Here is a 27,167-nt window from a genome sequence, read left to right as displayed (position 1 = left end):
GTGTACTTTGTAGAAAGCCGTTACACAAACACTGTGTGCTCACCTCAGTACTCTACGTGCTGCCAGAGAGCACCCAGCATCCGTCTCCTGCCCATCACCCACACTTCATTCTGAGCACCTGCCATGACGTGAGCATGATGACCTAACAGTCACCGTCTTCCCTTTGTAATTGAATAGTGCTTTTTTTTTAGGAGAATTTCTCCCATCCAAGCATTATCCAAGCCCAACCCTGCTTAGCAGGGCATCAGGCGCAGTCAGAATGGTGTGGCCACAGATGGTGTGAGGAGAAGTTCAACACTCTAGCTCATCTCCTTCCGTGATGCTTTCCTTTAACAACCTTCCATGTTTGTCCATTGACATTCTATCATAAAGAACGTGTGTGTGTGTGTGTGTGTGTGTGTGTGTGTGTGTGTCTGCAACTGTGCATGCATTTGTTTTCTTCAGCCGTATTCGTATTCTGTACATCTATTCATTTTCCTAAAAAATGAAAATTTTGCTTATTAAAATGAAAATAATGCCTCAGAATTTTATTTTAAATGTATTTGATAGCTGTGATGCTATGCTCCAGATAATGTAGCTGTGTCTCCTTGGCTAATCTGTAACTTACTTAGCGTTAAGCAAGATGCACAGGTAAACCCTAAAGCACTGACTCTTGTCCAGAGGCACAATAGCACTCAGAACTCAGGTACGAAAGCAGAGTTGATGCTGTAGTCCTAGAATTTGAAAGGGGAGGCGGGAGTATCAGGAGTTCAAGATCACAGTTGGCTGTGTTGTGAGTGCAAGGCCCATCTGGGCTACATGAAACCTGTCTCAATAAAAAAAATAATAAACATGTATGCCTGCCTGGTCTCCTATGATTCTGGTTGATTTTGGTTAAATCAAGTATTTTCTGGTTTTAAGAGATTGCAAATGCTGTTCTGATGTCCTTCGTTGTTTACAAAGCAGCACTTTGGAGATGTTAGATGTTACTACTCCCTAGGTCCCAACTTTCCCACTGTGTAGAAATTACTCTAATTTTGTAGTGAACATCAATTTTAGGAGTGTAGATATTTTGTCATCTTATATCCTTTGTCTAAACATTATTTTGTCACACAGTTTTAATTGTAGAAAACATGCATCAGCATTTTTTAATTCCAGTAGACTCCAGTTTTCTGATAACAGTAAGTCAATAGCATAGGTCATTTCTCAGTTAGTATAGGATTAGTGTCTTCCTGACACACAAGGTTAAGGAATCTGCCTTTGAATTTAAGCCTATCTTTATCCTTCTGTTTATAGGGCATGTCATTAAACTCTGAATGGTTTGCCAAGTATTTGCAGGCAACAGCAGCTGCATGCTGGGTAAGTTTAAATCTTTTTAAAATTAATTTCACATTTGTGATTGTATCTTCTTTTTAATTTAGATGAAAGCTTTCTAAGTAGATACACTCCTTTTTATTTATATTCTATAAGAAGAATAAAACCTTTCCATTGGATTGAAATAAAGTACATAAAATATTATGCAGTTTACACATACCAATTGTCTCCAGGATGATTTGACTGTGGACTTAGTTAATTTTCTCTTGCTGTGACAAAACACCATGACCAAGGCAGCTTATAAAGGAAAGCATTGAATAGGACTCACAGTTCAGAAGATTGGAGTCCATGACAGCACAGCATGGTGACAGGAACACAACACTGGGAACGAATCACAAGGAGTCTTTTGAAACCTCAGGGCATCCCCAGTGACACACCTCCTCCAAAAAGGCCACATCCCCAATGACACACCTCCAACAAGGCCACATCCCCAGGGACACACCTCCTCCAACAAGGCCACATCCCCAGGGACACACCTCCTCCAACAAGGCCACATCCCCAGGGACACACCTCCTCCAACAAGGCCACATCCCCAGGGACACATCTCCTCCAACAAGGCCACATCCCCAGGGACACACCTCCTCCAACAAGGCCACATCCCCAGGGACACACCTCCTCCAACAAGGCCACATCCCCAGGGACACACCTCCTCCAACAAGGCCACATCCCCAGGGACACACCTCCTCCAACAAGGCCACATCCCCAGTGACACCTCCTCCAACAAGGCCACATCCCCAGTGGCACACTTCCTCCAACAAGGCCACACTTCCTAATCCTTTCCAAACAGTTCCACCAGCTGGGTCCCAAGTATTCAAACATATGGGTCTCTGGGGTGGTTCTCATTCAAACCACCACAGCTGTAATTTACTGTCTGGAGAAAGGGAAATGTCCTTTAAGAAGTATCCTGTAGGAGACAGAGCATGTGCCTGGCCTCTGCTCAGCTTTGATATTGGGAAGAAGGCAGGAAAGCTCCCTCATGTCATGAAAATGTACTTCTCATTGCTCTATATTTGGTCTAAGTAAATGTCAGGCTGTTGATAGTGTCTGAAGGCAACATATCAGTATAAAGAAGAAAGAAAATAAGTATGTGTGCCTGCATGTGTGTGAGAGGGGTATTTTTGTTTAGGTTTTGGTTTGGGGTTTTTTTGTTTTGTTTTTTGTTTGTTTTGATTGATTGGTTAGGTTTTTGTTTGTTTTTTGTTGTTGTTTTGGTTTTGTTAATGTTGTTTTTAAGATAGGTTTTATTATGAAGACTTGGCTGGTCTGAAAATCACTCCTTAAATAGACCAGACTGGCCCCAAACTGAGAAATCTACCTATCTCAGCCTCTGAATGCTGGGATTAAATCTGTGCAGCAGCATGTCTGGCCTATGCTGTGTTGTCTAGAGTGATAAAGGCACGCATGCCTTAGTGATGTTTGAGCAAAAACCTAAAAGAAGTGCAAGTAAGCCACACAAATACGAAGGGGAAGAGTGTTTTAAGAGGAGACCACCATGGGAACAAAGATCACAGAGGCACAAACTGACTCTCTGTCACACTCATGTGTAAGAAGCTGGAAGTACATAGGAGTGGCCGAGCAGAGTGAGCAAGGAAGGTGGACCTGGAGTCTGGGCGCGAGAGTGGTCCTCAAGAGGAGCTAGGGGGATTCCTGTGAAAGAACTCATAGTGTGACTTCAGGCTTTGAACATATTGCTGGAGCACGAAGAATAGATTTGCTGGGGCAACAGCAGAAGCAAAGAGATCACTTAGAGTCCGTTAAAGTGATGTGAGTGACGGAGAGCACAGATGTGGTGCAGATGCAGAAATGAGGGAATGCTGAGCTTCTGCCTCTTAAGCAGAGACTGAGCAGCACGGCTCACTAGCAAGCTGGGTATGAGAGGGAGAAAAGATAAGTTCTTTCTAAAGTGTTTTACTTGAATAACAATGAAATTGTTTTGTTTTGTTTTGTTTCCAGATAGGGAAAGATTAAACTCAACTAATGACCTTATTTTGTTGTTCATAAAAGCAAATTACTCGAGCAAAGTGGAATAAACTCTATTTCAGATGTAATATATACAATCATGGTATTCCTTAAAATATAGCTATTTTCGGCTAGGTTAGAAGCACTTGGTGTCTTGCGGAGGACCTGGGTTTGGTTCCTAGCACCAACATGGTGGTTTGCTACCATCTGTAACTCCAGCTCGAGGGGCTCCAAAGGCACCAGGCAGCGTGTGTTGCACAGACATGTATGCAGGCAAAATACACACAAAATAAAAATGAATAAATCTGAGAAAATGTTTTAAAACATATAGATACATATAGTCTCTCTAATAGTTTCTTTAAAATATCTTTCTCTATATTTATACTTCTTTCAGGCACTCGTGCTAATATTTTGCCCAAAACTTACAATTAAAATAGTGTTGTTCATCTTCATATATTAAGAGTTTTGGGGGGAGTCTGGCATGGTGTCTGGTGTACACCTTTAATCCCAGCACTCACAGAGGCAGAGGTAGGGCAAATCACTGTGAGTTCAAGGCCAATCTGCTCTAAGAAGCAAGGCCAAGAGAGCCAGGGCTCCAGAGAAACCTGGTCTCAAAAAAAAAAAAAGATTTGGGGGGGGGGGCGTCTAAGGAGGATAGCTCAGCGTTCAAGAGCCTGGCTGTTTTTGCAAAGGACCCAAGTTCAATTCCCAGCAACCACATGGTGACTCACTACTGTCTGTAACTCCAGTTCCAGGGAAACTGAAGCCTTCTGGCCTCTGCTGGAATGAGTTGTGCACATGGTGCAGACACGTGTAGCAAAGCCCACAGACACATAGGTAAAACTGTTTAAAAATGTAATGTGTACTTAAGCTACAGAAAAGTATTATAAAGCAAAGCAAAACAAAACAAAAACAAACAAAAACCCAAAGTAATTAGTAGAATAGCTACAACTAAAACGAGACACAATTCTTCTATGAACTTGTACTGACACTGCTAAAGTTGCTGTGCTTCCTCGTGTAGACTCACGCCAACCTGACATCTTGCCAAGCTCTTGGGAATATATGTGTGATGAACATGAACTCCTATGACTCCACCACGTTTGATGCGTGTCGGCTGTTCCATTATATCTTTGAAAGCACTGCGGGATTGGTCAGTGTTCACTCGATTCCGTTCTGGTGAGGAGATCTGGATTGATGGACCATACCAAAATGAATTCAGGGCACCCATTTTCATGAATGTTAATAATGTGAATGATGTCTTCTGGTTATTAAGATGAGTCTAATTGTTTGTAGGAGACAGAACCTTCCATGGCTGTTTTATGGAGACCAGCCAGGATTGGCACCTCAAGTTCTCAGTACGACCCCTCTTCCTACAAATTTCAGTTTCAAAGGACAAAACCAGGTACAAGTCCCAGCATCACAAGAGGCATAACTATGCGTGATCTCCTGACTTTAAGATAAGAAAATAACTCTGGCTGGGGTGGAACCCAGTGGCGACATGCTCACCTGACGCGTACAGGCCCTGGCTTCAATCCCGCAGTCCCTAGTGCCAGGGTAAAAGTTACTAGTCCCACTTCTTAGTTTCCAAGATTATTTTTATAAGTTTACATACTCAGCTACGTAACTAAGAGCTGCCATAGACACTGCAGAGTGTAGGGTCGGGCTGCCTCACTGGGCTGCGTAGACGTCTGGGTTGAGTGGGCATGCTGGCACGTGGAGGCCTGACAAGGGCGTTCTCATCATCAAATGCAGTGGAGTCTCTATCGAGTATGCCCACACCTTTAAGGCACCTTCCAGGAACTGTCTGAGGCTCTGCGGCAGTGAGAGCAGGCCACAGCTCCGCGTTCCCGCCTCTAGCTGTCCTGCTCGGCAGAACAAGTACTGTACTTTCCTCCACACTCATCTCCCGTGACTGACTGGAGAGGAAGGTCTCTGCCACTAGTGTTGCCCCTCCTCGATGCTAAAGTAGCAGCTCTGCAAAGCACCGGGCCTGTGTTAAGGTGTACTGAGTTGTATGGACAGTGGCGTTCATTTACATTGAATACATTTAGTTGAATTTAATTTCTCAACCAGAGCAATGTTAACGTTGAAAAGACAGTAATGAAAAACACCCTCTGTGGAGTATTTGACATGATTTTACTGTTGTTTTTCTTTAACCGAAACATAAAGCTGAAATTTGTTGCTGCTTCCTATGATATAAGAGGAAACTTTATCAAGTGGCAAACTTTAGAAGGTGGTGTTTTACAGGTAAGCGTGACTCTAGCTAAAACATTACAAATGTGCTGTATTTTTTGTCTGAGGCAGAACAGACTAGAGTATTGCATGAAGAAAATCAGTTTTTTTTTGGGGGGGTGAGTTTTAAATTAGAATGTTTAAATTTCAGTGTGTGTGTGTGTGTGTGTGTTCATGCACAACATGTAATGTGTGGAGGACAGAGGACAACTTGTGGGACTTGGTCCTCTGCTTCCGGTTCTGAAGCTTAGTAGCAAGTGCCTTTCCATGCTCAGCCACCTTGCCAGCCCCATGTGGGAATTTTCTTAAAATTGTTGTTCAAGTTATAAGTTTAATTTATAACAAAAAAAAAAATACTTCCTTAGCTTTTTGTGGCCTCCACACATTAACTAAGTAGAAAAATAGAGCCTTGTTCATATGGGAGTTAGAGAGCTCTTTCAGCAATCTTTTGTGAGAGATATTTATCAATTGTATTGTCTGCTGAAGCTTTGTCCAGACACAGAGAGACGACTAGATGCCGCATACTCTTTTGGAACAACGTACCAGCAACATGTGAGTGCGCCTCTATTTCGGAGGCAGTCTACATTTCCCTTTGTTCTCCAGTGACTGGAATGCTAGGTGAATGTTTTTTAATTCATAAATTCTTTTAGTGGTGACGAACATTTTCATTAATTAGTAAATCTTACATTATCTGGGCACAGAAAGTGTTAATCCTCAAGATGAAGGTACATTAGCATCTACAGAGTTTTAAATATTTTATACTGTTAGATTGTTATAAGTCAATTGTTTATCTGCCTCCAGGCTTATGTGCCTTAAACGTAATGCTACTCCTGAGCATTTTATAATAAAATTCAAATACTACTTTATGTTCAGAGGCTACTAAAAATGTAATTCCCTGTTCACTTTACCTCCCCATAAAATAACCATGCTTACTTCTTGCTCCAATTCCCTCCCTTTCTCCAGACTGTCCTTTCTCCTTCCTGTCATGACTTTGTCACTTCGACATTGCAGTATGATGCGAAGGAGTATCGTGAGGCATTTAACACATGACGGAGCCTCAAACATATGAAATGTTTCTTAACGACTTGCTTGTGCACACACAACAAAACCACAGTGAACAGTGTCCTCCTGAGAACCTCACTGGGGAAAAAAAATGTTTTTATTGATTAATTTGAGACAGTTGTACCAGAGATGAATTTTGTTTTCTTTCTTACATTTTCCAAATTTTCTACCATTAACATGAATGTTATGATCGGAAATGAATTATAGTGTATGTTAGCATCATCTTTTTATACAGCATGAACTACAGTGAGCAGGGAGACTCAACAGGTGTTAAGTGCATGATGACGCTCAGCATTTTATCACTGATACCCCATTCGGTTCCTTAACAGCTGTGTGAGGTACTTGGTATCTGTGCTTCCTTGAGACTCACTATTAGGTAAATAGTAAGACTGTTGCGTCAGACAGCTGTTCCGATAGGTTTAAAACCATGGTTCCTGCAGTGTAACAGGCTGCCACTCACAAAAACAAGTCACAGCTCAGTCAGCAAAATAGCTATACAGACAGAAATTGGCAAAGACCATCACAGTGGTATATTGTAGATATGCAGACAATACCAGCTGCCGGGGCAATACATTAGGACTCAGGCGTCAATGATATTCAAGTTACAGAATGCACAGGTGCAGGATAGAACACATAAAAAGGGGATTTTGCAGAGCCCACTCTTGGAATGTTGGGAAGCTAGGACAACCTGGCACAGCCATGTCATGGGTTAGTATGAGCGCATGAGCACAGAGTGCAGCAGGGAAGAGCGAAAGATGAGCTTAGCCTTCCTGAAGAGAGCCAGTCCGAGTGATTGTACATCAGGAGAAGGAACTGTTCTGTGTCCCACAGGACAACACAGGCGCTGAAGCCTCCTCTTTGATATGCACTTAGTACTGGAAGTAAAAGCAGTCTTCTCTTCATGTTATAGATTGAAAAACAAAAAAAAATCTTTACTAGTTAGCTTTCTTTTTTTTTTAAGTTGGGCTTTTAGGAGTGCATGAAAGTAATATAGTTTAAAGATACTTTTATCTTTACATTAAAAAGAAATATTTAATGATAATGTATGCTTTCTAGTTTTGAGTTGTTGCTTTTACTTTTATTTCCCTAGTGTGAGATCTCCCTCTCTAAAATCCTGGCTGACTTCCCCAGTCCTGTATTTTATGATGTTTACCTCGAATATACTGATGAAGACCAACACCATTACATTTGGGCTATTCCCGTGTTAAACCTAAATCTTCAGCACAATAAAATGTTTGTGAACCAAGGTAAGCCGTTCTGCCCTGTGCTCTCCTAGCTGAGATCAATCGGTGCAAACCAGTATGAGAATTTTAGTAAACCAGTGATGATGATAATGACTGTGGAGCCTCTTGGTGTGTGATTTTATAAAGTAAATCCAAGGTACAACCAAGTGGTAACATTGCTGCTGTGTTTAGGCCTTTGTTTGTTTGTTTGTTTGTTTGTTTTTCAAGACAGGGTTTCCCTTCGTAGCCTTGGCTGTCCTGGACTTGCTTTGTGGACCAGGCTGGCCTCAAACTCACAGAGATCTGCCTGCCTCTGCCTCCCAAGTGCTGGATTTATAGGCATGTGTCACCCTGCTCCTGCTGTGTTTAGGTCTTTTTATTAACTTGATATTGAGGACTTTAAGAAATCATACCCTCGCTGAGAGTACATCCTCAGGGTAATTACTTGAATTGCAAATTGAGACTTTTTCTTCACTGTTCTTTGCCCTCTTTGAGGACAAACTAATTTTTTTCCTTGTTACCCATGTTACAAAATGCAACCAAAGTAGGGAGTAGAGAAAGCTGAAAATTTCTTACAGGACTAACTAACTCTGTGTGGCCATCTTGCTTAAAACAAATTACTAAGTTTTAATCTTAATTTCTTCAGTAACTGTCGTGGTTGCTATCTTAAGCAGTTTTCCTAATACCATTTTTCCTCTTTTTATAATAAAAGACAGTAGTCCCAACAAGTGGCTTCTCACTCGGCGCATTTTCTTAGTGGATGCAGTAAGTGGACGAGAAAATGACCTAGGAAATCAGCCAAGAGTAATTCGAATTGCTACCCAGATATCACTGAGGTAAAAAATTGCCTAATGTCTAAGTTAGACTTGGGAGTATATGAGAGTAAGGAAAGTATTTACCAGTAATCATCAGACAGAGACAGTAGGGAGAGCTGAACTGAAGAGATGCGTAACCCTAACTTACCTGTGTCTGGGTTGGCCTAGACCACTACAGGTTACAGGCTAAAGCAGGGCAGAGATGGCCTCAGGACTGTGCCCAAGCTTGTGTTCTTGATCACGCTGCGCTTGGCAAGTTACAGCAGGCTGAAAGCTGAAGGAAGGCAGTTCCCGTGGCTAAAATAGTACTTCAGTGAGAGCTGAGGAGTGAGTGTGAGTTCAGCCTCCCCAGTCCCATGTCCTCTCATGGCTCCCTCTAGAATCTAGAGATTGACCCAGGCTAGCCCACATCTCCCTCTTTCTAAAATACCCTACCATACCATTTAGCCATTATTTCTCTTTTTCATATAATATTAAAATCTTAACTGAACCCACTACTCCAGTATTTTATTTTATTTTATTTTATTTCCTTTTAATTTGGACTTTTGAAATTGTGTTTATTTATTCACTTTACATCCTGACCATAGCTCCCTCCCTCTCACCCTCTTCTCCCTCCTCTTCTACTCAGAAAAGGTGCAGCCCCCCCCTCACCCCACCCTGTACCACCCACCTTGGCACATTAAGTCCCACCAGCACTAAGCGCGTTCCCTTACTCCAGCGTTTTATGCTGTGTGCTTTACACCGTGAAGCACGTCATCTGCCCGTTGCCTTCTCACTCTTCATTTGGATTCTCATAACGGTTTTATGAGTTGCACACGGTGGGAGCTTTCTACTGCTTCATGCCGCCATCCATGTGCACTGTGTTTTAACATCTGCTCAATCTGCCAGGGTAGAGTTCCTAATAGAAATGAAACCAGACCTAATTAGGGTGGGCTTGTTCTTGGTGAAGCCATGCTGGCATTTTTCCTGTGGGGCTCACTAACTATATGCTCCTAATTCATTGTAGTTACCAATTTGTGCCTGAAACAAAACTAGGTATAACATGTATTTTCATTTTTTAAAAATCGTCTTTCTTATCTGAAGATGCAGATTTTGTCTGCCTTTCTTTAGGTATCATGGAGTGTGGCTCTTCCAGATGTTCCTGAAAGTGCTTTGGTGATTTTATTTGTGTATGGCAGAGCCTAGATCTTGTCTCCTGGAGTATACTTCAGTGGTAAAGATTTTAACCAAGGAAGATGAGCTATGGTTTAACTCTTAGTTTATACTTAGTCTCTTCTAGTCCATACTAACTGACTATTTCTAAAATATCAGGACAGTCTTGTATACAAAATTCAAAAGAAATGATAAATATATGCTTAAAGAATTAGATATATTTATAAGTTTGAGTGTATTTTCTTTTAACAGCATACGCCTTGTGCCCAACACAAAAAATGGAAACATATATACTCCCTTACTTACCATTGCCTACAGTGATATTGACATAAAAAATGCTAATAGCCAATCTGTGAAGGTAAGTTATTTATTAGTTGGTGCCTTTGTATTTATAAATATTAATATAATCCTGATGTAGCCTATAATGATCAAAAAGTAATCTTTTTAAAGTTTTAAACAAATCTCTATACAAATCTTAATTATCAAGAATGAATGAGACCTTTATTATTTTTAATTATGTGTATGTGTGTAGTGGAGGGGACAGGTATGTGTATGTGAGCGCAGGTAGCCATGGAGGTCAGAGCCCTCAGACATCCCTGTGGCTGAGCAGGAGCTGAGCCAGAATGAAGGATGCCTCACTCAACCTAGGAAGCCATCACAAAAGCTGTGCTTGAGTTTTGAGCACCCAGCTGTCTCTTTTCTCTGTAGCAGCAGCAGCAGCTGAGTTCACTTCCTGCCTCACCTAGCAGGTCAGCCATCCAACACGGATTCCCCTGGAACTCCTAAGAAGGGGCTCTGCACTTTGTTTCCTTCCCCACTCCTGTCCTTGTCCTCTCCTCCTCAGCTAACCCTGTGCCTCTGTGCTACCCTTCCTCCCCGCCTTATTCAGCCAGTCTCTCTGATAGATTTTTTCCTTTGCTTGTAAACCCCTTAAACCCACACTAAAGCCACTGGCCGCCCGTCAGATCCTTCTCAGTCCCGCCAGCCCCTCAGCTTGCTCTGGCTCCTTTCCTTCCTCTTCCAACCGTTTGACTCTTGTTTTTTCCACTCTGGCTCTTGACATTTTTTCTTCTCTGAAATCTCTCATGATGGCCAGCCATCTTTAACGTGGCGTTCCTGCATCTGTCCTCTTGACTGCCTTATCCTTCCCCTAATTCACTCTTCTGTAGCCACGGTAAAACCAAAGGAACTGCCTCTCGCACCTATGCTCTTCCCTGATTCTTTCTCTTGTATCTTTGTCTATATAATGTTTATTCTTTATATACATTACATCTCGACTGCAGTTTCCCCTCCTTCCACTTCTCCTAGTCCCCCCACCTCCCCTCTCCCCAAGATCCAGTCCTCCTCAGTTTCCCTTTAAACAAAACAAGACACAAAGGTGCAGTCCTCCCCAGGATACCAACTCTCACGGCGTAACAAATAAGGCTAGACACAAACCCTCACATCAAAGCTGGGCGAGGTGACACAGTTGAAGGAAAAGGGTCCCAAGTGCAGACAAAAGCACCGGAGACCCACTGCCCACACACACTCCCTCTGTTAGAACTCCCACAAGAACACCAAGTTATGCAGCCGTAACGGGTATGTAGAGGACTTGGCTCAGTCCCATACGGGGTCCACGATTGTCGCTTTGGTCTGAGTTCCTATGCTTTCTCTTGTATCCGAACATGGTGCTGTCCCCAGGGTTCCTAGTCAGATGGCTGAGTGTTCTGCCTTAGGGTATGGCCGTTTAGCTAGTTGATGAATTTTCTGAGACAAGGTCAATCGTATTTCTCAATGGCAAAACTATCTGAAAATGAGATAGGATGAGCTTGCCTTGAGCTCCTGTCATCAGCCTTAGTTCCCAAGAAACTCCCCTTTCCTCTCATGCACGCTCAAGAGGAAGATGTAATGCAGCATAAACGTTCTTAAAAAGACATATCTCTGTGTAAATAAAAGCCAACACCCATAAAGTGATCACTAAAAATATGGTATTTATGGCAAAATCCAACTACAAATTTATTATTAGGAAAACAGGTGAATGGCATTTTAAAGTGACTGATCTGTTCTCTTTTAAATATTCAGGTTTCCTTTGCGGTCAAATATGAAATGAATCAAGGAGACGCCTTTGTTCAGACAGATGTGAGTGCCTTTTCCTTGTTTAATAGTTACACTACATTTTTAGTTTTAAATTTTTCAGATGTAAATAAAGCCGTGAGAGTAGATTTGCCGTGTGCTCAAGCCTAGCTTGCCCACGGCACAGTGACATATCAGGAAGTTAATATGCTGTGGTCCTGTCGAGGAACCTGTGCTCGGTTTGGGTATTATGGGCTTGTCTCTGTCATTTTTCTGATTCTACATCGCTTTCAGTTTTGAGATCTTCTGAATGTCCACCAGACTGTGACAGTGCCCGTGTGTGTGTGTGTGTGTGTGTGTGTGTGTGTGTGTGTGTGTGTGGTGTGTGTGTGTATGTGTGTGTGTCTGTGTGTGTATGATGTGTCTGAATGGGGGTATGTGTGTGTCTATGTGTCTGTGTCTGTGTCTGTGTGTGTCTGTGTGTGTCTCTGTCTGTACATATATCTTCATATGAAGGCCAGAGATCAACTTTAGATACTTTCCTCTATAGGTTTCCACCTTTTTTTTTTTTTTTTAAGACAGTCTCTAACTGAACCTTGAGCTCCCAGGTTTGGCAAGACAAGCTGGCCAGTCTCTACCTCTGCGGGAACATGTGGCCACCATGCTTTTTATGTGGATACTGCATGGGTTCTGGGGACCCAAACTAATGTCCTTATGACAGCAGCAAACAGTTGCTGACTGAGCCACAGCTGCTGCCCTCTTGTCCTAGTGCCCACTGGTGACGCTTGTCCATAGAGAACATCATTGTGACATTTGCCTGATGATTTTTTTTTCATTTCTTCTGAATTTATAAATTGGAACTTTATTTTAAAGGCAGAATTTTTCCTTTGCCCACACTAATTATTTATCCAATTGTTTATTTAAGATATGATGATCCTATGTATATTTAACGTAGGTAATTTCATAATCTATCACTATTCATTTTTCTTGCTCAATTTTCCCCAGATTTAGCCATTGACGTTCCTTTCAGCTTTCTCCCATGTCCTTTCAACCACTCCCCACCAATTTTCAGTACTTTCACTTTCTCCTAACAGTGTGCTTTAGTACTGGTGAGAGGAATGATGTCAGTTCTAAAATGCTTGTTTTCTTTTCTCTCTCTTCTTTTTCAGATCGCTCTGGGTGTGTTGGGCGGGCTGGCTGTGCTGTCATCTCTTTTGAAGACAGCAGGGTGGAAGAGGCGCATTGGGAGCCCCATGATTGATTTACAGGTACACTCGCAGTTTTGAAATGAAATTTGCTTCATCTTTTGACTGTTTTAGAGTTTTCCCATAACTACAGCAAGAAGATGAATAAGAAAATTGCCTTTGGTTTTTCTGGAGTATAAGTTAGGGAGATTATTTTGAGGTCACAAAACATATGCAACTTCACTTTCTTCCCAATATCCCATAGGTCTGTCCACATTGCCACCGCCGTTTTTATTTTTGTCTTTGCCAATGCAAAGACATTTTTCAACCTTTCTGTTTTTGTCCAACATTGTGGCATATGTTAGGATGTAATTATTTTTTGTTGTTTTAATATTCATATACTTTAATTTTTATTTTACATGTATGCTGTTCTGCCTGCATATATACCTATGCACTATATGCATGCCTGGTACTCATAGAAACCAAGAAAGTGAGGAGGGCGTCAGATCCCTGGAACAGGGGTTACAGATGTCATGAGAGGACACCTGGGTGCTGAGAAGGAACATCTGGAAGAGCAGAAAGTATTCATAACTGCTAAGCCATCTCTCTAGCCTTTTAGAGACTTTAAATGTTTAGGCTCCCTCTTTTGGGAACTATTTAGATCTCTTGTTCATTTTCTGTTAGGTTTCTTGTTTTTCTTATTCATCTGAGGAGCAGCTTGTCTTTTCAGAACAGTAATCCCCGTTTGGTTTTTTTGTTGTAATCTTTTTGGGTAAATTTATGAGCTACCTGTCATCTTATCGATGCCTTTAGCATTCAGCATATAATTAGCATTTAACCTCTAGTTGATTTGCACATGATCACATGCATTTTGTGTGTGTTATGTATATTCTGTTCGTTTGTTTAGGAAAGCGTGCCCATCTCCACACCTGAGAGCTAGTCTTTCACCTTTTACTCCACTGACTTTACAGTTCACTTCTCACTTAATCTTAGAAATGTTTTACGTTTTGTGTAACATTTACTGAATATTGACTGTTTTCAAGTTTTATATGTAGAGTTACTTGACCTTCTCATAGCTCTATCTAGTTGGACACACATGTGCACACCCACGCGCATGCACGCGCGCTCGCACACACACACAAGAACTTTTATACTATAAGTTCTTAAAAGCCGTACTTTTATTATTCCCGTTTTACACATGATGAAAGTGAAGCAGAGCTTATATTTTCTGCTCAATTTTTTTTTAGCAAAATTAAATGTACTAAGCAGGTAACAAATGGAATCTTTAACAACTGTAACTCTTCTTAAATTACAGACAGTTATGAAATTCTTGCTGTACTATGCTGGTGACCTGGCCAATGTGTTTTTTATCATCACAGTAGGAACAGGTCTCTACTGGCTTATTTTCTTCAAAGTGAGTGAGTTTTTGAATTTAATCTAAATGCCAATATCTGAATAACTGATAATCTGTTTTATAAGAGGACTGAGATTAAGCTCGCTGAGACAATTGCTAGTCCTCCCCACCACCACCCTTTGGCTTATAGGTCGTATAGTAAAAGCCTTGTGTGATTGTTATTACAGGCACAGAAGTCTGTCTCTGTTTTGCTGCCGATGCCAGTTCAGGAGGAACGTTTTGTTACTTACGTGGGGTGTGCCTTCGCTATGAAGGTATGTTTCTAAGGACAGGCTACTCCATTTCAAAAGCCTGCTAAGAAGCTAGTTAGTCTTTCAAGTTCAGATACTTTTAAGAGTTTAGGTGTAAAATTTGTTCAGCCTTGAAAGAAAGCATCAGTTATTTTACCTTACATAGGAAAAGCGCCTTTATTTATAATAGCCCATTTAAAGTTATGCCTTAAGTGATTTTTTTTCAAAGAAGTTATATATTTGCCTGAGCAATCATGAGTTGCAGCCAGTTTGACAAAATGGTATTTTAATGTTTAATTTTTCCTTTAAAATCTTGCCATCATGGATTTGTCTCTTTGTTAATGAAGACGAAAAACCACACCTGATGACAGGCTGGAATTGTAGAAGCTATTATTAATCTTTCCTCATCTTGTGTGGCATCAAGCTGTGTCCTCACCCATGTAGCCAACAGCTCCTCACTTACCCATTTGGGAGGCTTCATCCCATTGGCTTCTGAAAGGGAAGGAGCTGCTTTCCCACTGAGAGAGAAACTATTCAGGAGAGTTACCATCCTCGACTTGGATTCTTATCCTTAGATCAATATTGTCCCAGGGAGGAGAACTTGGTTTAAACAGACTGCTCCAGTAAATGAGGAAAATGCGATTCAACAGCACACTGCTTTCTATCTCATTTCTAGAGGTAGAAAAGACAGCAGGGGCATCTGTCTCTTTCACAGGCATTTGCAGGTTACCTCAGTCATAAAGGAGTCAGATGAGGAAGGGAGTCATGTGTGTTAGGGTCCTGGAGGAGATGGGGAAGAAACATGTCTCTTCCTTTTCATGTTCCTATTTTAAGAAAAGAAAGAAAAGAGGAGGTAGAGTAACAGGTGTGTGGCCGTCCGGTATACTTGGTGATTCAGCGCACAGCGTCGTGTGGGTTTTGTGATCACTCTTCAGTGATGATACTTTTCAGGTGTTTTGTTGTTTGCTATTTTTAGGCTCTGCAGTTCTTGCATAAGCTCATATCCCAGATTACCATAGATATATTCTTTATTGATTGGGAACGGCCAAAAGGAAAAGTTCTGAAAGCTGTTGAAGGTAACTGAGATCGGTGTTTGCCGCAGACTTCCCTTGCTGCCGTGCAGAGCAAAGGGAAATGGTTTTACCCGTTGAATCTCACTTCCAGGGGAGGGTGGCGTGCGGAGTGCCACTGTTCCTGTGAGCGTCTGGAGAACATACTTCGTGGCAAATGAATGGCATGAGATTCAGACTGTGAGGAAAATCAACCCACTCTTTCAAGTGCTCACCACGCTCTTCTTCCTGGAGGTATAAACTGTAATGTGCTCACTCGATGCCGCTTATTAGCGCCTCGTGAATGTGACTATAGTCTCAAGGGAGTTCTCAGACAGGGCAACAGTTCTCTGTGGTGAAGTATTGTTGTCAAGACGGTATAAAGAAATGTCTCTTACTTTTCTCCCTTTATCCTTCCTATACAACAAACAAAAGCAAGAAAGTTAACTAAGTTGTAATGAGGCACTTAGAAGGTCCACCGCCTGAACCACTTTTAGGGGCGAAGTTCAGCACTGTCCATGGTTGTCACCAACCCTCAGCCCGCCTGCCTCGGAGCTCTTCATCTTGCAAAGCCCAAACTCCTCATTCATTTCCACCAGTTCATTTGTTACGCTGTCACCCATCCCTCCTTCCTGCAGCTCTGGCAATGCCACCATTCCACATGTCCCCATGCATCTGGGTACTCTGGGTTTAGGGAGTTGTTTTTGTACCAACCGTCTGCTGCAGAATTCCCTGGCAAACTTGTATAAAGTACTTGTTTGTGTTCCTTCTCATTTCAGATTAGTTTTAGTAGCTTTTAGGGGATCCCGTCTGTATAGTTCAAAAATCTCCCTTTGTATGATTCAGAGTCTCACCCCTGCCTCAGAACTGACCACTATTATATGTGACTGCCTGGGCTTCTGAGTAAGTTCAAGGCTAGCCTAGGCAACTTATCAAGACCTTGTCCCCAAATAGACAAGCTGGGGGCAGGGGGTGCCGGACAATATAGTTCAATCATAAGGCACCCATGAGGCCCCAGGTTCACTCTCCAGCACATGTGTATAGTATAAGCGTGGTTTATCAATATTTATATACATTGTGGAAGTGTCAGATTAAACTAATCAATATTCTGTTTCCTCACATATCTTTTTGGTAAACCAGTGTATTTTGGTTTTGGTTTTTTATTTTAACTATTGTTGGATGGAGCCAGGTGTGGTATTGCAGGACTCTAATTCCAACTCTCCAAAGGTGGATGCAGAAGAGAATCGAGACTTTAAGGCCATTCCACACAGCTATCTTGCTGGACCAAGGCCCTTTTATTATGGCCATTAGTCTACTTCTGAGGGCGGAGTCCTCATGCCTTAGACATCTCCCATCTGCCTCTCACTCTCACATTGGTGCAGTGAGGATTCAGTTTCTAACACTTTTAAACTATGACAATTATAGTATGCAATATTGTGATAGAGAAGATACGAGCTTGCAAGATGCCAAGGTCTCTCACTGTAGCCTCTTCTCATGGTAGTGATTGTTAACAGAAGCACATCTGTTCTTTCTCTAGTTAGGGACGACAATGTGTCCACCTGTCTTTGAATGTCTCCATGAGAAACTGAAAACAAATGCATCATAAAAACGAAAAAGGGAATCCAAGGCCATGCTCACAGACAGAGCAAATTCCAACCTAGCCTAGCTGAGGAGACTCTGCTTGAAGCGGGGGAGTAAATAAAATGGCCTAGGATCATTGCTGTAAAAATTCTCAAAGCCTTTGTTTTACATGGGGAAGAGACACGGCAGTCAATGCAATGTCCCCCATCAAACTTACTGAACTACAGCTTTATTTCATCTGAGCAAGTACATTCCTCAGAAGACATTTTGGAATGCATTGTTCTGAAATAAGAAAATATTTAGCATAGTGCCTGACACCTGTTAAATACTCATGAATTGCCAGTTGTTTGTTTATTGTTGGTAGTTTTAGGTTTGTAATTTGTGTCTAGGTTTTCCTAGTGTTTGCAAGCTTGGGTATTTTTGTTTTTCAAGGTGGGTTTAAAAAAAAAGTATTTTCTGTTTAAATTCTCATTTGGTCTTTTCCTTTAGGTTGTGGGATTCAAACACTTAGCTTTAATGGATTCCTCCTCCAGCCTTTCTAGAGACCCCTCGGACTACACAGCTCCTTACAGCCGCATTTTGAGATATGCCGTGGCTACTGCTATCTGGCTGGTGATTGGAATAATACAGGTAACACAGGATAGTACTATAAGTGACATCTGCCAGTCCAACCCCACTTTATACTAATATCGCTCAAATGCCACGCTCTACAGCAGAAAGAAGGTGATGAAGGCGGTCATAATAGCTGTTTCTATTGTATCATGATCCAGGCACTGTGAGAATCAATGATCAATCAATGTTTCACACACATTAACTAGCTAATCTGTACTTTAGCCTTTAGAGATGAGTTGAGTCTGCAGCCTCATGTTACGATCAAGGAAGCCTGGGGTGCTGGAGGCCTAAATGGTTGCTTAAGGTCACACAGCTGGAGTTGGCAATACAGGAATTTGAGCCCACGCAGTTTGGTTTCAGGGTTCACTTCTTATCAGTATAAACTCTGAAGGGTCTGTTGGAAACTCAGACCCAGGCCAGACTCCAGTTTATATGTAACCAAGGGACCGATGTGCTACGATATGTTTTCTTTCTCTTGTTGTTTGTTTATACAGTGTTTTCTTTACTTATGTCTTTGTAAATTATCTTTTTCCTTTGGATTGGATTTAAGTGTCATTCCACAGTGGACTTTTCCCCCCAAAGCTTGGAATTCCCCCCAAAGGCCTTACCTACATCAGGCAAGTGCTCTATCACTGAACCACATTCCTAGCCTGAGAACTGACTTTGGAAATATACACTTTTGAACATTGGTGACGGTGACGCTGTTCAGACTGGAAGCTACAGAGCTGGAGCCCGTGGGAGCTAGTAGACAGAATGCCAGGATGGAAGGGCACGTGGACCATAGACTTTGAAATGAGATCTTCGGATGAGCATGGGTGTGATGTTTGGACATGTCCTGCACATACCACTGTGTTTTGTTACCATAGCTATGGCATCTGACATCTTAAAGTAGCATCATTGTAGAGAATTTCATGCAATGCCGTGAGAGGCATTTCCCATTTCACTAGATGTAACAACAAAGCAATAGGTGTGTCAGAATAAAGACCATGGCCTTCCCCTTCCACTTTCTTCACATGAAGAAGAGCAGAGGCCAGAGCACAGGCTGAAGTGTGTGTCATCAGGACTCAGAGCCTGTTCTCTGCCATGTGGCACCTCCTGGCCCACAGTGGCTAATGGGTTTACAGGAGGGAACTGAAAGTCTAGTGTTTTTTCCTCTCCCTTTTTGAGTAAGTCTTGGGGCCAGAGAACTGACTCAGTGGGTAAGAGCATGGTCCACGTTGATTCTGATGCTGTGATATACACCAATAGCAAATCAACCAAGGGCAGGAAAGGATTCATTGGACTTACACTTCCAGGTCCCAGATGATCACTAAGGGTTGTCAGAGCCCCAAGCAGGAACTTGAAGCCTTCTTATGAGGCTAAGCTGCCTTGCCGGGGGCTCGTGCTTACCTAGGTTCTTCGCACCCATCCACAGCATGGTACCTGGGCATAGGCAAGTCCCCCACAGCATTTAGTAATCAAGACAGTCCCCAACAGACATGCCACAGGCCAGCCGGACCTAGGCAGTCCCCTAACTCAAACTCCCTTCTCAGGTGACTCTGAGCCTTATCATGTTGGTGATGTAGTTAAGCTAGCTAGAACAGCACTTGGTACTCTTGCAGAGGACCAGAATTCAGTTCCAAGCACTCAAAATATGTGACTCTCAGCCTACTGTAACTCCAGCTCTAGAGGATCCGATGGCCGCTCTGTCCTCTGCACACACCTGTATGCACATGCACTTGTATGTACTCACCAGCACACACACACTTAAAAGTAAAAAAGTGTGTGTGTTGCTGTTGTTGTAACAGTCAGGCTTTAATGTTCACTCCTTTTACATTGTTAAACCTCAACTGTTGGTATGTACATGTTTTTTAAAAGTGTGTTTGTGGTGTTGTTTTGTTTTGTTTAGGGACGTACTATAAAGCAGCTGCTATAGAGTCTCTAATCCATTGTTAGAGTTAAGCATGCTTTATATAATAGACACTCCTGAGTTTGTGGGAATGTCCTAACGAGAGCTCCTAGAGAGTATGGGAAGTGCTGTGAAGATGTTTCCCAGGAATAGGACATAGATAGCAAAGGGGAACAGAGGTTCGGATAGATGTATATATTGGCCACCAATATTTGATTTATTCAAATGTGTGAGTAGGTGGTATGCGTACCTGTTTGTATAGGTATGTGCCCACATACTGCACACATACATGTGGGTAGGTATGCATGTGTACATATGTGTGCGCACGTGTGTGTGTGTGTGTGTGTGTGTGTGTGTGTGTGTGTATGTACATGTGTAAGCCTGAGATCAGCATCAGACGTCTTCCTCAGTCACGGTCCACTGTACTGTTTGGGGGTCTCGCAGTGAGCCTGTCTCCATCCCTCATGCCAAGGTTAGTTGCCAGCCTGCACACCAGGCTTTTTATGTGGGTGCTGGGGACCCAAACTCAGCTCCTCATGCTTGTGCTGCGGGCACCGAATAGAGTGAGCCCTGTCCCCAGCACTAGTCTGTGCTCAGTCCGTAACACTCTCTCTTCCCACCGTTGTCTTTCCTTGTTTCATCAATTCTCAAAGTGCACTCACCCAGCAACTCCTAACATAGTTCTAAGTCTTCCTTCCTTCCTGGGAGGGTAGGGTCAGAACTGACAGGTGGGATTTTATTCCATGGGCCCTTACAGAGGCCACCGTGTTCTCGGTTGAAGGAGGCAGATACTCACGACCATGACTCGCTCTTTCAGGTTGTTTTCTTTGCTGCCTTTTATGAGAGATTCATAGAAGACAAGATCCGCCAGTTCGTCGATCTGTGCTCCATGAGTAATGTGAGTGCTTGATGATGTCATCTTGCAACTGTTGTTTTCCCGCTTTGGAAAAACATGGGTGTGTGCAGAGAATCATGAAAAATGTGTCCATCTGTGGCACGAAGCAGTTGGATTGCAGCTTCGTAAGCTGGTTGGTGATGGTTGGATTAATCTAATTTTCAACCCACTGATAATTTGAAGAGTGGATAGTGTTCCACCGTTAACACTTAGCTTTGTTCTTCTTTATCTGCAGTTCTTACTTATGGATAATTCATGCTGCGTTCATCCTGCGGCCCCTGAAATTTTTTTCATATATCAGAATGTCATCCTTCCTAAGAAAACAGTCCCAGTTGTTTCCTCTACAAACCAAACCAAACCAAACAAAACAAAATACCTTTGTTACCCTTGCTACCTAGCTTTTCACTTCATATACTTCCTAAGAATTCAATCCTTGTTATTTTGGGCAAATGGGGCAATTTTAACAAAAACTTGCTTTGTAGATTGATGCAGGCCCCTGACTGGTTCCCGCCCTCCTCTCCCTGCAGGTGTCCGTGTTTCTGCTCTCGCACAGGTGTTTTGGCTACTACATCCATGGCAGGTCGGTGCACGGCCACGCAGACACCAACATGGAGGAGATGAATATGAACCTTAAGCGAGAGGCGGTAGGGATGCCTTCTACATCCTCTTTACCTTGGAAACGTAGTCCTCACAGATGACTCTTGAAAGTTGCAGGGACACCAAGTCACGAGCCTGAGGACCAGAGTCTGGTTTTGTCCCGTGGTTCCCTGTGAACTGCACTGGAGAGTAATCGAGTGCAACAGGAAAGCTCTTCCCAGGCTGGGAAAGAAAAGGGACCCATGAGTCAGGAAGCCACCATTTCACTGTGACTAACAGAGGCCTGAGTATAGGCCACAGTCCCCAGGGGCTGTTAAAACAAATGTGTGTCATAGGGAACTCGTAAGGAAGGGCCAGGCTGACAATCTGGACACAATGACTCCTTTTCGCTAAGTTAGAAAAGAGGCAAGCTGACATCAGGCACTTCCTGGTGTGGTTGAAAACTGAGTCTGAATAGAAGCATATCTCTAGATCCAATGACAGTTTTACAAGCAAGTAGCAAAGACTCGAGGAACAGTGCAGATCCAGAGTGCGGATGCCACACAACAAGCAACTGCCTTCCAGCAAACCAGTGGCAGGAAGGGAAGGAGGGCTGCCAGCGTCCAGCTCCGGATGAGGGGCGGGCCCTGAAGAAGGCTGTATGTAAGGTCTACAGGGAAGAAGGAATCAGGCACGGGACACCATTGAATTCTTTTGATGAGCGATGGGACAGAGAGGAAGCCTTAATGGCTTTACCTGCTCTGACAACTTGTGTCTCTTGTAAGCTTTATTTATACACAAAATCATTTCCTTAAAAACTTTAATCATTGATTACACAACTTGAAATCTTTTTGGTTACATAAGTATATAGGAACAAGGGAAACAAAGCAAGCAAACAGCACATTTTCTGAGAACTGAAAATTAACTTTTAGGATAAAATCTAATTTCTTTTAACTTAAGACTTTCTTCCTTATGATTGGTATTGTAAAGCCTTACGGTTACAAAAGGTATTAAACAAAGCAACTCTATTTGATTTTGCTTTAAGTTGGCATATAATTAATAGATCAAAGATCAATCCCTCCACCTGGTACCCTAAACTTGTCCTCCTGACCCTTAATTAATCCTTCCTTTTCCTATTTTATATTGAAAATAAAGCTAAAAATATTATGTAGCCTTTTTACTTAGAAGCAGCTGGTCCTTTGTCTTTCCAGAACATCAGGAAAGTCCCGGCCTGTCAAGTTTACTCAGAAGGGCAGGCAGTTCACTGAGACAACATGGCTGTCTTTGTGACTTTGTCTTGAACTTCTATATCAATGCAATTTCTATATTTACTGTAGTTTTGCAAAGAATAGAAAACTGTTAGAACTTTAGGACTGTTTCCAATACCTTCTTTTAACCTCATCATGAACTTTTACTTCAATGCAATTTCTGTCTTTATTATAATCCTGTGAAGGAACATTAGAAGTTTAAAACTGTTTTCTTTTGCTTGTAGGTAGGTCTGCTGATAGTGGCATGGTCAGGATCTTTTTTTCTCTCTAAACTAGTTCCTTGTTTCCAAAGCTGAGCACGAAGACCTAATGATTTTTATTAATAGGTTGTCAGCCTTCAAAGTTCCCTAAAATTTTCTTCTTTATTAATTCTTCTAAAATCCTCTAAATCATTTATTGATAATCCAATAATGAATCTGAACTCATTTATTAATAATCTAACAATGAATCTGAATAAGTTCTACAACTAACTCAATTTTCTGCATAGCTGTATTTTCCCAGGGAATCACCAATGACTTTATTAGTTTTTATTAGTATCAGCTTTTACTAATTTTCAAATCTAGCCTTTGATGAGAAGCCTCTGGCAGGAACTTCCACAGTAAAGGGTCAATCGAAGACATCCAGACGCCGGAACTTCGTCAAGCAGGCCTTCAGGACACCTGGTTGTTGGGGCACTGGAACTTTGTCAGGCAGAATTCTTGGCCTCATCCAAGGGTGATGGTGGGAAGGGGAGGCTCCAAGTACAGAGGGAAGCTTACAAACAAAGCAGTGATGCTCAAGACAGGAACCCCGTCCGGACTCAGTCTTTAGAAAAAAAGTCTGATTCAATGAATTTGGTATTAACTTATGTTATGCTATGATCAATTTTGTTAGCTACAAAAATCACAATGGCAGTTGTTTTATTAAGTCCTTATTAGAGGTCCACAGATGAAATGACAGGATCTGAACTCTGCTCTAACATACTCTAAGAAAACAATAAATTTGGGAAGATAAATGAAACAAAGATTGGTTAAATGTCGGTAATGTTGAAAGCTGGTGGAAGACTGATTTGCTCTTCTTTCTACCGTATACCCTGGGACCTTCCTCAGCAAGCAAACAAACAACACCTAAGAAGAAAGCCTTGGGGTTTACTGAGCCTGTATCTGTGACTTGTGAGAGTTTACTCATCTTAATGATGATTTGAAGAATTAGAAGCTAAGCCTCTTGCTTAGCTCTTAGAAATCACACTGGCTTGGAAGGTTACTTGTAATAAGTTAAACCAAAGGCCCTTGGTAAGAATATATCCAACTGAGAAATGGCAATAAAAACATGATAGAAAGCTTTAAGAAGCAAGTTGTAACTGATTTCACTCTAGCTTACTTTACTGACATAATACATATATATCAGTCACAAGTAAAAGATAGCAAATGAGGGTAAAGTGCCTATAACAAATATGTCAGCAATAATAATATCCAAAATCATGGTTTTCCCTCTTCAACTTACCATACTTTTTTGAAGCTAATATTTAATGACATTAAAGAACGGGCATCCATAAAACAACTGTTATCAGGACGAGTTTTTACAAATGACAAGTGTTATTAGTAATATATGCTGGGAGCTTCTTGGGTCTTTATTGTCTTTGAGTGTATGGATTTAGCTCAAGGAAAATTCAAAATACAAATTGCTAATTGGATTATAGATTTTTAACATTAGGAGAAAAAACTGGGAAAGTTGGAGATTATTATGTAAGTTTGTTTGTCTTCACAATAAAAATCTGTGAAGTGCTTAAATATTTTATGTTAAAAATGGGAGAGCACATATGCTGCCTACTGCGTGGTTCTCGGGTCCAAGATGAGGGCGGCATGTCAGACAGTGAGGACAATTTCGGTGGCAGTGAGTTCGGAGATAAGGAGGAAGACAAAGGCCTAGATGGCTTGGAAAATGCCTAGGAGGACTCGGGAGCACCTGCAGGCCAACCAGAAGCGAAGCACCCTCCACAGATGACCGAACTAGCCAACCAGTGGGTGCCGGGGCCCTGAGCACCCCAGATCTCCATCTGTGCCCTAGTGATGGTGGAGCTGGAGGGTAGGCAGACCCTTTGCTCGGCACAGTGAAGGCGCTCACGGCCCTAAAGATCCCCATCGCTGTACGCTGCTCCGTGGAGGCTATGAAGGCGAGGGGGGAGGGGCGAGGGGGGGTTCATCACCACCCACTGAGCAGAGCTGTCAGACTGTACATGGTCATGTTTCTATGATGCCACTTTATATGTAAATAAAGAACTTCACCGTTCCAGCACCCCAAAATGGTTTAAAGAGTATATAATGACACGGAAAATTGCTCAGGATATAATGCTAAACAAAAAGGGAGTCGGTGCAGTCCCAGGTTTTAGTCGCTGCTCTTGTTTATTATATGTTTATGGCTTAGAAAGGGTCACCACATGAAGTGCTTTACATATGTTTAGTCCAGATGTTGAAATGTATAGATTTGTTTTTCTCGTGGTGCCCCTTCATAGTTTATATATTCTCTACATCTGCCTTTTAGTTTACATTTTTTCATTTAAAATGGGGAAGTTCGTTGTATATATTCTTCCTCCAAATTTGTGGGAACCAAGTCCCGTTTGCTGATTCAGATCAGACGCAAAAGAGTAAGTGGTTCTGAAGTAGGTGAGCAGCCGTCACAGAGTCAGAGCCTGATGGCGGAAACTGGCGAGGCCGTGGGCGAGGGCAAAAAGTGGGTGTTCATGATTGTCGGTGGACAGTCTCGCGAGAAGATGACCTGTCCGGAACCTTCACAGTTCAGTCTTCTCTTACGGACATTACAGAACAGTAAGGTTAACCACACGATAGCAAAGAATACCAAATACACAGTGACCTCGGAGGTTTCAGTAGAGCAGAGGGGACGGAGACTGCAGGGCGCTGGCATGAGAATGACGTGGACCGTGGTCAAATCTGGGGCGAGGGCCTTGAATAATATTAGAATCTTTGCCCCACTTACAGTATCAGCAAGATTTCACTGTTATTGAGTCTTTTTTTTTTTTAATGGGTACTTTATTTTATTTTTCCCCAGTTTGGGCTCCGTATCTCAATGCCCAAAGCCTTTTAAATTACCTTAGGCCCTTCATATGCCAAGCTGTTTCTTTCTATGCCCTGTTTATTCTGATATTCAAGTTTGAGGAGCACAGCATTTAATAATTTAAATGTGATTTTCTAGTGCTGCGTAGTGGGTCTTGTAACATGGTGTTACTAACCAAAGAAAAATGGTCTGCTTTCTTTTTTAAGAAAGGCCTATAAAATTATTTCTATCTTAATTTAAATCCTTACATTTCTCTTCAGGAAAATTTGTGCAGCCAAAGGGGTTTGGTACCCAACACGGATGGGCAGACTTTTCAGATTGCAGTTTCCAGTCAGATGAGACAGCACTATGACAGAATTCATGAGACACTGACGAGGGTTGGTATAGCGTCTCACTCACGCGCATTTACCACACTTACGGCATTCAATTCCCAAGCACAAAGCTTGTTATTTTTACACATTTCTCCTTTCGTGTTAGAGAGATGGCCCTGCCAGACTACTGAGTTCATCCACAAGTACTTTTGAACAAAGTATAAAAGCATACAACGCGATGAATAAGTTCCTCGGCTCCTTCATTGACCACGTATGTATGCGGATGTCCGTATGTAAGCAAGGTTGCCTGCTGGCTTTGAAATTTTAAATGAGTTTTAGTTATACTTTCAATCAGCCATGTCACTGAGCTCCATACTTTTCTTTTCTGTCAGATTTAATAGTTAGGAATTTTTTTTTAATCATAGTCACTAAGAATTTATGGTTTAGAGATCAAGATAGATTACATTTTAAAAAAGTCATTTTAAGTGTCCGCAAATAATGACTCCCTTTAATATATCCCATAAAATTCTATAGTAGAATTGTATACTATACTGAAATTTTAAGACACCAGAATGTTATTTATTATTCATTGAAATTCTTATACTATGATTGTAGTCTGTTGTTGTTGTTGTTGTTGTTGTTGTTGTTGTTGTTTGAGACAGGGTTTCTCTGTGGTACCCCTGGCTACCCTGGACTCACTTTGTAGACTAGGCTGGCCTCAAACTCACAGCAATCCCCCTGCCTCTGTCTCCCAATGGCTGAGATTAAAGGCGTGCACCACCATGCCAGGCTTTATGATTGTATTCTTAAAAATCATCTTACAAGTCAATTTTCAGTATATATAGCCTTAAATATATTAACAATTAAAGATGTGAAACATCTCTAAAATATTTGTATTATAAATACTAATGTAGCGATTTATTTTACAGAATTTTTCTTCCTTTTGCATTAATTGATAGAGGGTTTTTTTGTTTTGTTTTGTTTTTTTGTTTTTGTTGTTGTTGTTGTTGTTTTTACATGACTGCCCTCTCAAACTAGGTTCATAAGGAAATGGATTACTTTATAAAAGATAAGCTGCTTCTTGAGAGAATCCTTGGCATGGAGTTTGTGGAGCCCATGGAGAAGAGCATCTTCTACAATGGTGACGTCCCCGGCGCCTGCTCAGCTTTGTGCTGTTGTCAAGCTTGGGGGGGTGGGGGGTGGGGGAGGGCGCTTGCCGTTCTTTATTCCATTGATTTTATTCCATTCTAATTTTATACA

General features: G+C 41.9%; 1 protein-coding gene across 4 annotated transcripts in view; it reads left to right on the top strand.

Annotated features, from left to right (window-relative positions):
- Positions 1-27,167, top strand: part of TMEM67 (transmembrane protein 67) — a 55,849-nt gene that overhangs the window by 19,980 nt on the left and 8,702 nt on the right. For all 4 annotated transcript variants that reach the window (XM_084793661.1, XM_084793662.1, XM_084793663.1 and 1 more), the window contains 20 exons: positions 1,276-1,338; positions 4,334-4,488; positions 4,606-4,714; positions 5,482-5,559; positions 6,031-6,096; positions 7,697-7,853; positions 8,542-8,665; positions 10,049-10,154; positions 11,858-11,914; positions 13,018-13,116; positions 14,348-14,446; positions 14,614-14,700; positions 15,653-15,752; positions 15,841-15,980; positions 17,796-17,936; positions 20,624-20,704; positions 21,229-21,345; positions 25,857-25,973; positions 26,074-26,178; positions 26,946-27,048. In XM_084793661.1, the coding sequence (XP_084649787.1) occupies positions 1,276-1,338; positions 4,334-4,488; positions 4,606-4,714; positions 5,482-5,559; positions 6,031-6,096; positions 7,697-7,853; positions 8,542-8,665; positions 10,049-10,154; positions 11,858-11,914; positions 13,018-13,116; positions 14,348-14,446; positions 14,614-14,700; positions 15,653-15,752; positions 15,841-15,980; positions 17,796-17,936; positions 20,624-20,704; positions 21,229-21,345; positions 25,857-25,973; positions 26,074-26,178; positions 26,946-27,048 (2,104 nt within the window). The remainder of the gene's footprint in view (positions 1-1,275; positions 1,339-4,333; positions 4,489-4,605; positions 4,715-5,481; positions 5,560-6,030; positions 6,097-7,696; positions 7,854-8,541; positions 8,666-10,048; positions 10,155-11,857; positions 11,915-13,017; positions 13,117-14,347; positions 14,447-14,613; positions 14,701-15,652; positions 15,753-15,840; positions 15,981-17,795; positions 17,937-20,623; positions 20,705-21,228; positions 21,346-25,856; positions 25,974-26,073; positions 26,179-26,945; positions 27,049-27,167) is intronic.

This window comes from Acomys minous (genome assembly GCF_964271855.1).
Source record: "Acomys minous genome assembly, chromosome: 1".
Taxonomy (NCBI): Eukaryota; Metazoa; Chordata; class Mammalia; order Rodentia; family Muridae; genus Acomys; species Acomys minous.
This window is presented reverse-complemented; position numbering and strand designations above follow the sequence as displayed.